Genomic DNA, 14,312 nt, shown 5'->3' with positions numbered 1-14,312 from the left:
CAGCGCTGGCTTTCACTAACCAATTCAGAAAGTGTTACTGAGACCGTGTTACAAAGGCTGTAATTTGACCAATTAGCCCCGTGGCTAGCACACTGCTGTTTGGTCAGAAAACAAAGCTGACCTGCTGTCATGTTAATCGAACTATAAAAGCTTGTGGGATTGCAGGGATGACATGAACGAAAGAAATGACCCCTTCACAATATTGCATTTGTGGTGTGCCGGTTGCAATTTGTGTAGCAGCGCTGCTTCTACAAGCTGTTATTGCATCGTTTGTCAAAGTTTGGATGTGTCCAAACTTCCACAGTCACGCCAAGCTGTGTTGATCCAGCATCAGACTTGTGGACTGCTCATCTGTCAGTCTGAAAGGCAAACAGTGAGCTCTTGCATCAGGACAGGCAGGATTTAGTGGCGGGTAGAGCAAGTTTGGCCGGGTATCAGTCGGGCAAAGTTGCATGTTTGGCTCGCTGCATTTCTGTCTATTTTCAGTGGCTCTGACTCACAGTATCCCATGGTTACCAAACACATAAGAGGCCAATGAGGTTTTGGCTGGCCAATTACCATGGTGGTGATGGAGGGGGAAAAAATGAAGAGAACAACAAGAGCAAGCAAGAAATGGAAGAGGGAAAAAGGGGGTATCGAGGGCTCCACGAGGATGCCAAACCTAGCTTATTATTATGCAAGAGACTCTGTAATCTCGGCTGCCTTCTCCCTGTCTGTTTATCTGGTCTGAGACTGACTCGTCTCCTGCAGTTCTGGGCTTTGAGTGCAATGGTGTCCGCCAGGATTTGGTGCCTACTGCGCCAGACTGCCCAGTGGCCCTGCCAGAACTGCTGCTCTGTTTACAACAGATAGGAAGTGCTCATTAGAGGGCTCATAAGTCATTTATGACTGCAGAGATTTTTATTATCTGGTGAGGGACTCACTTGTCAACACATTGACACAATATGGTATGGTGTATTTACACTGAGCAATGGCATATTTGTAACGTACGACTGCTGAACACCATCGCCAGTTTCATTATTTTCTTTTTCTGATTTTAATTCACTTGAATTGTGGGTTTGACACTTGTTATTTGAAAGGGAACTCTATTTATGTGTCATATTCATGTCAGAATACAAACTGTAAGTGTTTTATTCTGGTGAAAGAAATGGAATATGACAGGCAAACGATAAAGATGACAGATATTGAGGTTCGCAGTGAGTATTTAGAATAGCAGTGGCATCCTCAATGGCGAGGTTACACCATATCCCTTAGATATTGTTTTTTTTTAGTTTTTTTTTTAATAATGCCATTTAGGCAAATTAAAGGGCGGCCAGGAGACTTGGCATTCAGCAGCGGAGACTGTATCCTGTGGGCCGGGGGAGACCGCAAATTCCTCATAGGATTACAGGATTAGGAATCTGAAAGGTGATGCAGTTTCTCACAGATGGGGGAAATAAAAAGGACAAGGCTGGCAGAGGAGTGATCCCTCATTAATGTCTGCTTCCCTCTAATTAAAAACTACTGATTGAATGATATTGGAGAGGATTAGGCTGAGGGATGACTCCTGAAACACACACGCACACATGCAAGTCAGAAGCATGCTAGGATATTTTAGGTGAGGGCTGTGCACGGCAGATAAAAGTCTTTCCTGCCTGGGCTCTTTCAGGAGCTGGTTAGGAGTTAAGTGATGCATTACTCTTGGCTGATTAGAGGAGGAACAAAAAAAGCTCTTCCAAATAGTGTGAAAGGTTGGCTGGTCACCATTATAAAGTTTGCCAGTGGACTCCATAATTGTCTGTGGTCATTTAACCTGTCAAAGGTAGCTCCTGTTGTTCTCGGATTGGTTTTAAGGGAAATAAATTTAAAAGACAACCAAACTGCTGTTCTCCTTCCTCCTCATCTATCTGTACTTTAAAGATTTGGGTTTTATTTTGGTCATTTTTGGAACAACTACTCATAAAAGAGTGGAGAATGGGAAAATGAGGGGGTAAAGAGAGAGAAACTGGATTGGGAAATGGTGCAAGCCAGGTTGTAGCTCCCATCGCCAGACTCAATGGGTTGGCACTAACTAACCTAAACAATTAGTAGTACATCAGAACACCTTTAGAAACGGCTTAGAAAATGACCCACAAAACCTTGCACCGTGGTAGCGAGTTTTTCAGAGGCAAGTACCCTCACATTTTCTTCAGAAAATGAAAAAATCTAGCTAATTAGTAAAAAAAATTGTAGTCATTAGTCAGTTATACCTAAAGTGACTAAGATTTTGCGTCAAATACGAGATGCAGTTTGTGAGCTTTTACAATGTGCTTTTTCTTTGGTTTCTTCATAGTTCAGCTCAGTTCAGCTCACTTTCACTGTTGTTTTAAGACAGGCCTTTCATAACTCCAGGATGTCATCTTCCAAGGGAACTTACTTATACTTTTCTAAACTCTTTTACCACATTTGTCTTTCCATGCATTTCTTTGGTTTATGTCAGAAATTCTGTGACCCAAACAAACCAGACTCCAGGAGACTAAATCATCTTTTACTGATGTAATCAGACTTGTCAGTGCCAAAGTAACATAGGCTAACTTATTCCTACCACTTTCTATAAAGCTCTTTAAGCTTTAAACAATTAAAGACTCTTTGTACAATGATTCTCAATTGGTTCTTTTGTTGTTATTTTTTCTTCATTTATTTTATGCAGTACCTTAAGTAGGTACAATTTGTATTTTCTAAAGTTACATTTTGCATTTAGTCTTTTTGGTGTCTTTCCTGTTGTGAGCCTGTTGAAAACACTGGGACCCCAGATGTAAACTAATCTGAAACCGCAGCATAGACTGTCTTAGCCTCAGCTGCAGAGCTCTGAAATGGAAGTTGACCTGCTGAAAAACAAAACTGTGGTTAAACTTCATTACCGCCTGTAGCTGTTGGCTTTGAAAACAGGATGGCTTTACAGAACATATCCTAGTATCAAGTGCTGATCTTGCAATACGTTATTTCTAACAGACCAAACCACAAGTCTCAAAGGCTTGCACAATTGTACACAGTATTATATGCTTTCAGTAGGTGTGGCCCACAAGCTGAGAACTTGGCAGCAAAACAGTAGTTGTTATCAGTAACAACATGTAGGTTCCTAGTTAGATTTTTTAATTTTTTATATGAGGTGTGAATGTTTCTCTGTTAATCTACCTTGTGTAAGAGAATGAAAAGCATGTGTTTAATAATATTATCTTGACAATAACGTTTGTCTATTTTCTAAATTCTTCCTTTTGTTTTTCAATTTCAGACCTATGAGAGGCCTTATAAACTTGTGAATAAAACTGACAACGTGATGATGGAGAGCACAAAACCAAAGCATGAGTCTAAAAGCAACGACATTCACCACCTTGACTGGACAAAGCCGTTGGATACTGTTGGAGATGTAGTGTACCAAGAGCAACACAGGACAGAACCAGAATCAAAAAGAGAATCAGCATGCACTAACAAGAACCCTTTGTCAGAACCCAACACATCATTCTCGAAAACGCAAGTTAAAAAGGGCACAGGCAGTTCATCTGGAGGTCTCTTTGCATCTGCCATGTCTTCCCAAAGCACTGACACACTAGCATCATCTCCAGTTGATACATTGAGTACTCCAGCTGACTCAAGTCTTTTCTCTTTTAGCAAAGACAGAGGCTTGCAGATAGTCACTGAGCAGGTTTTTGGGAACATCAAACGTAAATATGGTAGGAAAGACCCAATGAAGGCCCCAACCACGCATAATTTAGGCCTTCAGTGGGTCAAAAAGATGGACAGAGATACTGAAAACCAAGGAAGTCCTAAGGAAAGACAACCATACAAAACTGATAAAAATGAATTTGAGACTGAGGAGCCTGAGAAGTCAAGCAGTAGGACAGATGAGAGTAAGACAACATCAAGCTGTGGCACCCTTCACGCAGATGAATCTATGAGTAAAAAGCGAAGAAATAGAAAACTAGTTGAAGATAACTTATCTGATTCACAAACCACACAGCAAGTTGAGAAGACTGATAAAACAGACCAAGGGAGCACAAAACCTAAAATGACAAAGAAAATAGATTTCATTACACCAAAACAATTCGGTGTGAATTTACGAGAGAGTGAGGAAGACAGTGCTGGGACAATGACTGATGATGTTGAGATGTTTCAGAATAGACAGAGGAAAACACCAGCTGGGAGACCAAGATCAATGATTGATGCCGACAAGCAATCAGAGGGTAGGCTATCAAAGGTCAAGGACAGGTGGTCTTATTTAAAGTCCCAGAACTCCTCTCCTCATAAAGACGTGAATCAATCTCTGTCCATTGAAGATCCACCCTCTGCCTTCCCTATTACCCCATCCAGCCCACTCTACACAAACACAAACAGTTTGACAGTCATTACTCCAGTGAAAAAGAAACGTGGACGACCCAAGAAACAGCCGTTACTTACTGTGGAGACAATTCACGAAGGAACCGCAACAAGCCCAGTTAGCCCTATCACTCAAAATTCATCCAGCACTTCAAAAAGGAGGAGGAAGCATAATATGTCAAAATTAGTGCAGTTGGCCTTCAACAAATCCCCTCCTGCACAACAGTTAAAACTCAAGAAATCAGGTCAAGAAGGTGTCCTTAAAAAGAGGGCAACTAAGAAAATGAAACTGGTCAAGATGCAGAGCATTTTGAATGAACTTTTGTCCACTTCTAATCCTGGCAATCTTGCCTTGAAGTCCAATGTTCCGGTTTCAAATGCCATGACGACCGTGGCATCGACAATCGAGGCCCGTTTTGGCAAGCAAATCAATGTCAGCAAGCGTGGGACTATTTACATAGGCAAAAAACGGGGAAGGAAGCCCAGAATTGATCTTCAAGCCCAGCAAAATGAGCACAAAGCCAGTGATAAGCACTCGTTGCCTATTTCAAGTCCCTTCGAGAACCCTCTAGTGCCTTCTAATACATCATCCACAACCGGAATGCCTTCTCCCAGGGTCATGCAGCCCCTCTCTTCTCACTCTGCAGCAGGTGGGACAGCTCACCCTGCCACCACAGATACCAGCCAGCATGACCTGAAGACAATGCCAAATCTACAGCCTATCAGTGCATTGCCCACGAAAACGCATAAGGGCTTGCTCAGTAGTAACTGGAAGCTGTCTCCCCCAAGACTAATGGCCAACTCACCATCCCACCTGTCTGAAGTGGCTTCCATCAAAGAAGTCACCCTGTCTCCAGTTAGCGAGTCCCACAGTGAAGAGACAATCCCTAGTGATAGTGGAATTGGCACCGACAACAACAGTACATCTGACCAGACCGAGAAAGGCCCGGCATCCCGTCGGAGATACTCGTTTGATCTTTGCAGTTTTGATGCCACTGAGGCAGCTGTTATAGAGGCAAAGAGCAAAGCAGTGAGGGGGCACTACCAGAAGCGTGTCACTGCGGTCGCTGTGGAAAATTTCTTCGCTCAAGAGAGCCTGAAGAAGCAGAAGCATAGGAGGAAACGCAAGGCCCTCCAGAGCCAGGACGACCTGCAGTTTATGGCTGACCTCGAGGAGCTGGTTAGCAAATTCCAGGTCTTCCGAATCTCTCACCGCAGCTACAAATTCTACCATGAGAATTCCTATCCCAGCATCTTCCGTCTCAACTTTGACCACTATTATCCTATGCCATACTATCCCTACGACCCTGTGCACTATCTTCGCAGGAGCTCTGATAAGTCAAAGAGGAGGCGTGGTCGGCCAGCCAAGTCAAACGAGCCAATATCAAAGATGCCTTTTATTCAAGGGTTTGGCTGCCCAGTGCCTGGTGGCAATTACTATGCACCCTACGCGATGCCTTACACATCCATGCCTCTTGCCACAAGTATGATAAACATGGGCTATTATGGTCAGTACCCTTCTCCCTTTTACTTATCTCATGCACTTGGACCTTCAGCCTCTCCTCTCATGAGGCCACCAGTCCCTCCACCAAAGTTCCACCCTGGTGCGTCCTCCAGTCTCACTGCTCCTAGCAGACATCGAGCAAAGAATATGCCACATGAGATGCCTTCATCTAGAATGAGCGACTCCCATCACCCTTCGAGCAGCTGTTTGGGAAGTGTCTGTCTCCACAAACGCAAGCACAAGCACAAGTACAAACATAAAGAGGATCAGTACATCCCACAGAGGGAGGATCTCGGTGGGCTCTTCAGTGGAACCCAGAGTCCAGCCTTTCTCAGCCTCTTGAATGAGAGACTCGAGAATAACTCTCTGTCCAAACTGAAGGACAAGCAAAGAGGCAAGCAAAGCACAGATGCTTCGCCAAAAGCTTCCAGGAACTACTTTGAAGTAGACACGCTCTCATCATTATCCTTATCTGACTCTCAGCATTGTAAACGCACTCGAGGAGAGACACTAAACAACTTCCTTAACATCTGCACTAGACAACCACATGAGCGCCTGCGAGCCAGCCAGGACCAGACGCTGGACTCCTTCAAGGGGCAGCACTTAGAGGATGATGATTCTAGCGTTCACATCAGGAGGCATAGCTTGGAGAACTTTGCTGCATACAGAGGAGGAAGCATGGCGTCTTTCCAAGGAGGTAGAGAAGAGAGTGTCGAGCAGATGTACCAGTCCAACACAGCTGTAGCAGGTAAAAATATATCTGTCTCTATGAAATGCATTCAGACAAATGCAAGATCCATACAAAATATTGATTCACTTATTTATTTTTTATAAATGAACATTATTTTGCTTTACCAAGCAGTGATTAGTTGAATACAAGTCAAATCATGTTCTGCTATTAAGTACAAAATCTAGAGAAACAAATGTGCTTTCTGAACACTTTGTATTCTGTTCTCAGTACATCTGGCAAGCAAAGTGTAATGCATGGATGGAGACAACTATAATTCACAAATTTCTCTTTCCTCCCTTTTCGCCCCTGCCTGCCAATGTTTTTTTCTTAGAGATATATTATTCACACGTTTTGATTTATATTCTACAGACATGCAATAAAAAACCTTGCCTCTTGTTAAAAGAGCTGGAGAGAAGCCAGAGGTTTAATGAATCCAGTCTACTCCACTGAAGGGGAATTGCAAGCCCAAGGCACAGTTAGATTACATTTTCACTCCCCTAGGGGAACTATGAGGATGACTCACATTCTGCCTGCTACCACCCACCTCCATGAATTTACTCGATGCTTCAAAGAGCTAGTTTGTTGTACTTAAACAGAGAAATATGACATACATCCCACCTAAGTGTACATCTGTGTTGATTTCAAAGTGCAGATTTAGATAAGCATGTTTTGACAGAATTGCCTTTTTATGGCAGTCACATTTTTTGCCAGTGGCATTATGGCTATCATGCAATAAAAGCAGCAAAATGAGGCTTTAAATATGCTCAAATTTGCATTTAAGGTTACATCTCATTTACGATTAATTAGTTATATTTGCTATGGAATCATGGCATGACTACAGCACCTTTTTGATAATAAGGCTATTAATCATTGTGATGGGAGTGTCTAGTTTGGAGAAGATGTTTTTCCATATTTTAAACGTATAAGAATTATATCGTGTTGCCTAACTTTACTATGTCCCAATTAAAGCTATCTATCTATCTATCTATCTATCTATCTATCTATCTATCTATCTATCTATCTATCTATCTATCTATCTATCTATCTATCTATCTATCTATCTATCTATCTATCATCTGTCTAGTATCTCACAAAGAATACGATTATATACAGGGCTAAATAAATGCATCCATTAGAAATATCACCCTTTCACAGGCTCTTGAAAGTAATTTATCATACATCAGTGAGCACATATGGTATGGATTGAAATTCTGATGGAGCTCTCTATGTACAGATCTTTCAGCTCTCTAGACCCTCTTTAACGTAAAACCTAATGCCACTAATTTGCTAGCACAGGAATTACACCAAGGATTTCCATTTGATCGTGCTGGTATAGTTTCATCTTTCTTTACACTGCAAGCAAGAAAACCCCTATTAAAACCCTTACTAATGTGCATGTGCATGATGAGTTTTCAAGCAGGTCTACACCCACATTTGCTTAACAAGGATTTTGTGTATTAAATGAGTAGCTTGCCTTGACAATCGACTAGAGAATTTGCAGGGGCAAAAATGTGATCTTACACCACTGTATTTTTTAAAAATCATTTACCTTTGAACTGTGGAATTTGGTTGCCATGGTAACAGGAAGTAGGCCTCCACTACCGTGTAGAGCGGAGCTGTGGGGACAGCGGCGAGGCAAGTCCATAAATTGCTGCCACTAATGAAAACATTGTGCACAGGATGCAGGTAGAGATTTCAGGGAATAAATGAGTTGTGACACTCCCTTTGAAAATGAATGTCTCTGTCCAATGATTTGTTGGCACTTGGGAAGACTCTGCAAGTTTCCCAGTGATAAACTGAGGCCAGAGAAGGAAGGGCTCATGTTTAGTCAGGCACACATTTTACTTTATTGAAACCAAATGGGCTGAAGGAGCCCATGCACAGCTGGTTAGTGACCCATGCACATTTTTTTTCCAGTTTTGTTTTGTTTTAACTCAAATACTAAATAGCCCAAAATAGCCCTGTTGATTGTTTAGAAAGTGTGGTTGCCATTTGATTTAACATTGCATTTTAATGCTATAATGAGAAGATTCCAAGAAGGAGAAGGAGAATTAAGAAGGAGTGTATCCCGTTTTTGGGTTTGCACAGGTGCACTCTTAAGTGAGTCTTAAGAGAAACCTGGAAATGCATAGGCATAGAGCGCCCTGATCTCAAACATCTTCCAGAATTACAGCTCTTGTTTGTTTTCATGGAAACCTACCAGATGGAGTGGCAATCAACAAGAAAAGAGAAAAAGAGACCTCTCCAGAGATATGAAAAGAGTGCAGGAGAGATCTTAGATGTGGAACACACATTTTAGGCAGCTTTAGGCTGTCTGAACTCATTTCAAACAAGGCTGCCAGAAACCCAGCATTTCCTCTGGTCTGGGCTTCCTTCCAAAGCTCCAACGTGAAGTGTAGAGGCAGTAAATTAATCACAAATGTATCTGAGGCCTCGTAGTTTATTACTCACATTTACAGACATATCTATTCATTGTGAATGTGAACACTGGCTATATTCACTGATTGTCTGATAAGTAGGAGGTTCCTGATGTTTCCTTATTATGTGCATGGATGCAGTTATCCACATGTCAAGTGTTAAGTGAGCTGTTGCTTCACAGTCCTCTCCTCTCATGGGGCATCTTTCACGTGTTTGCTTATTAACGCTTCACTCTGTTAGACTGACAGCTGATAATGATAAACTGCATGACTCAACAAGCTTGGCTGTATCAATTGCTATCAGATCTGTATATGCAGGAATATTTATACACCAGCTAATAACAAATTAGAATGTTGACACATTGGATTGTCACATCATTAAGCACAGAAGAAAGTTTATCTCTCTCAGTCTGACTGCATACGTCATGACTCACTCAGGGGGTCTTAAGTTTACTTTATAAATATCACTGCTTCAGCTAGCGAGATCATGTGCAATTCAATTATATTATAACAAATGACTGGCCAAATGTTTACCAGACTGGCCTAGCACATATTTCACAATCAGTGTCTCATAGCTAGGGATGGGAACCATAAAGAATGTAATGATTCCAGTTCTGATTCCTCTTATTGATTCCAGTTCCTTGATAGTTCCATTAATGATTATTTTAGTACTTTTAGGGACTAAATATTTAGATTAAATAAATGCAATTCTATAGCCAAATGATGAGATAATTTCAATAATAAATTATTTCAAAACCATTCTTGCAAAAGGTCTTTCAATTATCTTTTTAATGTCTTTTTTTAAAAGACAGGTGGTGTAAATGCAAACCCATAATTGGCCTTAACTTTATATTAAATCAAATACCAAAAAAAAAAAAAGAAAAAGTGGTATCTTATATTAAAAAATACTGGCAAAACATGGTGTAGGTTTAACTACACATTGTCAAATGAAAAACCAATCGGTACTACACTAATTAAAATCAAACTGGTTGTGCTGTATATTTTTTAGTTGATTCAGAAGCGGTGTTGCTGTGCAACTGAGTAAGGTAGTGCAGGAAACTCGGCCATAGTATTTTAGTACTCGTTCCAGAAGCGAGAACCGTTAACAAACGTCATTTAATTCTGATATTTTTGGAACTGGTTGTGAATGAGCTGTTGCTTGTCCTTTTCATTGATTGTTTTGTTTCTTGTCCTTTCATCTCCAGACCACAGTTCATACAAGAGGAGGTACAAGGGCAACGAAGTGGAAGATATCCAGTGCGACATGCGAAAAATGTGTGCCTTCTCCAAGATCCTCACCACCAAGAAAAACCTGGATCACGTCAACAAGATTCTAAAAGTCAAGAGACTTCAGAGGCAGGCCAAGACAGGGAACAACATGGTGAAGAGACGCAGAGGGAGGCCAAGGAAGCAGCCGCTTTCTCTCGAGGAGGGATTGCTGGGTCAGATGCCAGTTCTTGAAAAGTGTGTGGACCTTCCTGGGAAGAGGAACCTTCACACCGGTCTGGTGCCTGCTCAGCTTGAGTTCTCCAATCATGACTCCATCACAGACGCCATCGAGTCAGTGGTACACATGGCCAGATCCCAAACCAACCCGCAATCCACGCAGGGAGGCAAGCACTGGCACAAAGTTCAGCCGGAGCTCCAAATGGAGCGTCCAAACCGCAGAGGAAGAGGGTACAGGAAAGAAGCAGCTACTCTCACCTCTCATTAGCGAGGTTATGACAGTGCACTGTGAGTTAGCCTTGTGCTTGGGTCTTTGTATCGTTTCTTCGGTTTGTTTTGATCTGAATTCTACTGACACATTTTAATGGGCATTCGCTGAGAATTTGGATCATGGTTGTGGTCTAAAGAGCTCCGCTTTCAGTATGTACAATTCTATCTCATACTTTATTATTAGTCTCAAGGAGACAAACTGAACTTTTACTCTCCCAAAGCCCATAACCATGAGGATGTTGAAAATATGGCTTTAGCCATAATCTACCAGCACATGTAAATGAACTTAAATGACAGTACTGTGCACTTTTTCCTTTCTTGTTTTTTATTTCGCTCAAGCACAAAGCTCAGATCTTCTGGCAGAGGTTGATTTCACTGGTAACTCACCGCTAACACACGCTTACATACGCTTGCCTGCGCTCAGGTGTGTTTCAGGCATGAACTAATGGCAATACTTTCGGATGAAACCCTTTTCAGTGATGTTTTGATGGCTATCGTTTCACTGTACATAGCATCATATTCTACTAACATTTCAAATTCAAAGTATTTTAGATCTACCTATACTGTCAGCATATCAAATCAAAAACCATATAAAGTTTGAAATGTTTTTGTTCCGTTTTTAACCAAATAGAAGTAGAAAGCTTGTTCAAATGGAGAAACCTATTTAGTCGTGTAATCTTAACGAAGTGGAATCACTGCAGATCGAAGGCTTGTTGACGACACAGGACATCCCAAAACGCATCCCAGTAGTTCACAACAGGCTCGATGGAAAAATGCTACGGTTGCATTTAAAACCAACAAAGCACTTATTTCGTTTCTTTCAGTTTTGTAGAACAAGTTTGAGTGGGCTGAAGTTTTAGTGTCAGTGTTGGTTTTTCGCTTTAAATAATAGTGAGCACCTGGGTGATATTTTCATGATCTGACTGGAAAACAAGTTCTTATTCGAATGGCCTTCTCCAGAGACTCTTTGAGAATGTGCCTGCTCTTGTTAACTAAACAATAGTATGTCTATATACCTGTCAGTATTAGATATCTCCATGACCAAAGTTTCAGTGTAGTTGTGCATCATAGGATAGATTGGTTTCAGTTTAGCTGCTTTTGTATATTCCTCTGAATGGTGTGGTGGTGTGCTTATTTTTCGATTAGTCTGTCATTTGGATTGGAAAAATACGTAACAGAATGTACACTGAAGACTATACAGGTGATCGTCTTGAACATACAGTAGGACATCACAAATGAATCAAATATATGTCCTACGCGGTTTTAGAAACAAATGACACTGATATACGTAAGCGACAGAATAGATTTGAATGTGGTCCTAATTTGAATAGCTTTCCATTTGTTATTGATTTCTTAGTTTTTACATATGTGCCTTATGTTTGTCTATAAATCCATAACATGTTCAGGTACTGGGAACAATTAATGGCAAGATATCAGTCTAGAATGTACATAATAGAGTTTGCTGCCCTGGTTGTAATGTGTTCATTTCGATGTGATCATTTTCACAGGTCTTGCTACAGTATAATAGGCTTCATTACATACATTTATATACATATATACAGTTCAGTGACCAGGCAGCACATCTAGTACACCTAAAGAAACTCAAAATATCTCTATAACCAAACCCACGCAGGGTTTTTTAAATGAATACATGCTTATTTACTATGCATCAGGTTATTGCTGTGAATCCACTGACATAACTTTTAGCATTTAATCTTTTGTAAGCTGAAGTGGTCTTACTGAAAAATTTGAAATCTGAACCGCTCAAAAGAATAGTGCTAAAACTGACTATCATTTCTTTTGCAATTCTAGTCATTGTCTAGAGGAGGAAAATCAGCCTCTAAGCAGTGCAGCCTTAATCAAAAATTCAATTCAACAAATTGTCCCCTGTAAATAGTCTACCTTCTGTAGGTTGCTGTATAGCTGCGTGAATCATGCCTAAGAATCATGTCAATATGTTGCACTCACAGTTGTCCAAAGCAGGACACATGTAGTGGCTTAACATGCCATGTGGTGTTATGAACCATTCTGTCCTCGTGATAACTTGCAGTGCATTAAAGCTCAAAGAAATAATATATGCCGGCAGCTATTTGCCTCAGCCAGTTGTACTGGACCTTTTGTAGGATGTGTCCATTTGCGCTGGTTCCGCTGAACACCTGCGAACATTGCCAAAAATGTTGACCATTTATTAGTGCTCTAAGCACCGAAAGCTATGTTTTAAAACAAAATGTACACCGTAGCAGTTTTCTGAAACATTATAGATGATTATAATAGGTTAATCAAACGTGGCTTTGGTAACAAGGCCTGGCAGCTCAAATATGCTCGGCTTCGGTTTTAAAATGCCAGATATATTTTCTCCACCAGCTGATAATTGGTGCCTTGTGAAGTGAAGTGTATTTTTTTATGTTCCTGCTCCTAAACGTCAATAGCGACTTTGTGTCGAGTAAATGTTTCTGAGGTCGCCGAGAGAATGTCATCCACTCAAATGTACTATTGTATTTTTAGTTTGTATTGCTATTAATGAAGTTATAATACAAATGAAGTGTTAATCGAAAGTAATATTCCTAACGAGGACACAACAGAAGCTCTTATCGCTGTCTAAATTTGAATTCATACATATGGTGTTATGACCATTTTGATCATTTGATTTCTCTCTCTGCATGCTCTATTTCATTGTATGCATATCAATTTTGCAAAAGTCAAGAAGATGATCTTATACATTGTTTGATATGTTTTTTTGTAATGGATTTTAAATTCATAAAGCATTTTGTACATTGTATGGATATTAAAAACAGCAAATAATGGACGTATATAGAGAAGAATAAATACTGATATACACGAACATATGCATTGTACATAGAATGTATGTATACACATTCATGTTTTGTGTAACTGTGTATACAGACATGTTTATAAATACAAGTACTACCCTGTACATATGTACATACATATAAGCTTGCATGTGTTTGGTCATGTTTGCCGTTCATGATCTTGTAGTTTTATTTTTTTATTTCTTTTTCTTACTGTAAAGCTCATTTTGTGCAGCCATCTCCGGTGAGCAGTATTGAGCACTTAAAATACAGTTGATCTTGTTCATGTCATTCATTGTGCAAAAAAATAAAATAAATGAATTTATCGAGAGCTCACTTCCGTTTCTTTGCCTTTTTTTTTTTTGTTTTTTTTTTGCATAGTTCTTGACATTCCAGCCATGACCGTTTGTATTTATTAAGGAATATTTTGCACCTTCAAACAGAATGCACACTAATGTAAAAAGTTTAAAACCATTCAAAAGTTTGGTGCAGTTATTTTTTTTAAAGAAATACTACTTACATTCAACAAGGATGCAATACATTGATCAAAAGTGACAGTAAAGACTTCAATTAAATGTTGTTCTTTTTAACTTTCTATCCATCAAAGAATCACTGTTTTCACCAAAATATTAACCAGCACAATTGTTTTCAACATTGATGATGATAAGAAATGTTTCTTGAGCAGCAAATCAGCATATTAGAATGATTTCTGAAGGATCATGTGACACTGAAGACCGGAGTAATGATGCTGAAAATTCAGCTTTACTATCACATGAATAAATTACATTTGAATATATTTTACT

General features: G+C 40.1%; 1 protein-coding gene across 1 annotated transcript in view; it reads left to right on the top strand.

Annotated features, from left to right (window-relative positions):
* The window catches only part of setbp1 (SET binding protein 1), a 67,101-nt gene extending 53,262 nt beyond the window's left edge, over positions 1 to 13,839 (top strand). The window contains exons 3-4 of the mRNA XM_079872278.1: positions 3,251 to 6,584; positions 10,189 to 13,839. Coding sequence (XP_079728404.1) covers positions 3,251 to 6,584; positions 10,189 to 10,697 — 3,843 coding nt within the window. The 3' untranslated portion in view covers positions 10,698 to 13,839. The remainder of the gene's footprint in view (positions 1 to 3,250; positions 6,585 to 10,188) is intronic.
* The last annotated feature ends 473 nt before the right edge of the window (positions 13,840 to 14,312 follow it).

The sequence above is a fragment of the Squalius cephalus genome, assembly GCF_949319135.1.
Source record: "Squalius cephalus genome assembly, chromosome: 5".
NCBI classification, from domain to species: domain Eukaryota; kingdom Metazoa; phylum Chordata; class Actinopteri; order Cypriniformes; family Leuciscidae; genus Squalius; species Squalius cephalus.
This window is presented reverse-complemented; position numbering and strand designations above follow the sequence as displayed.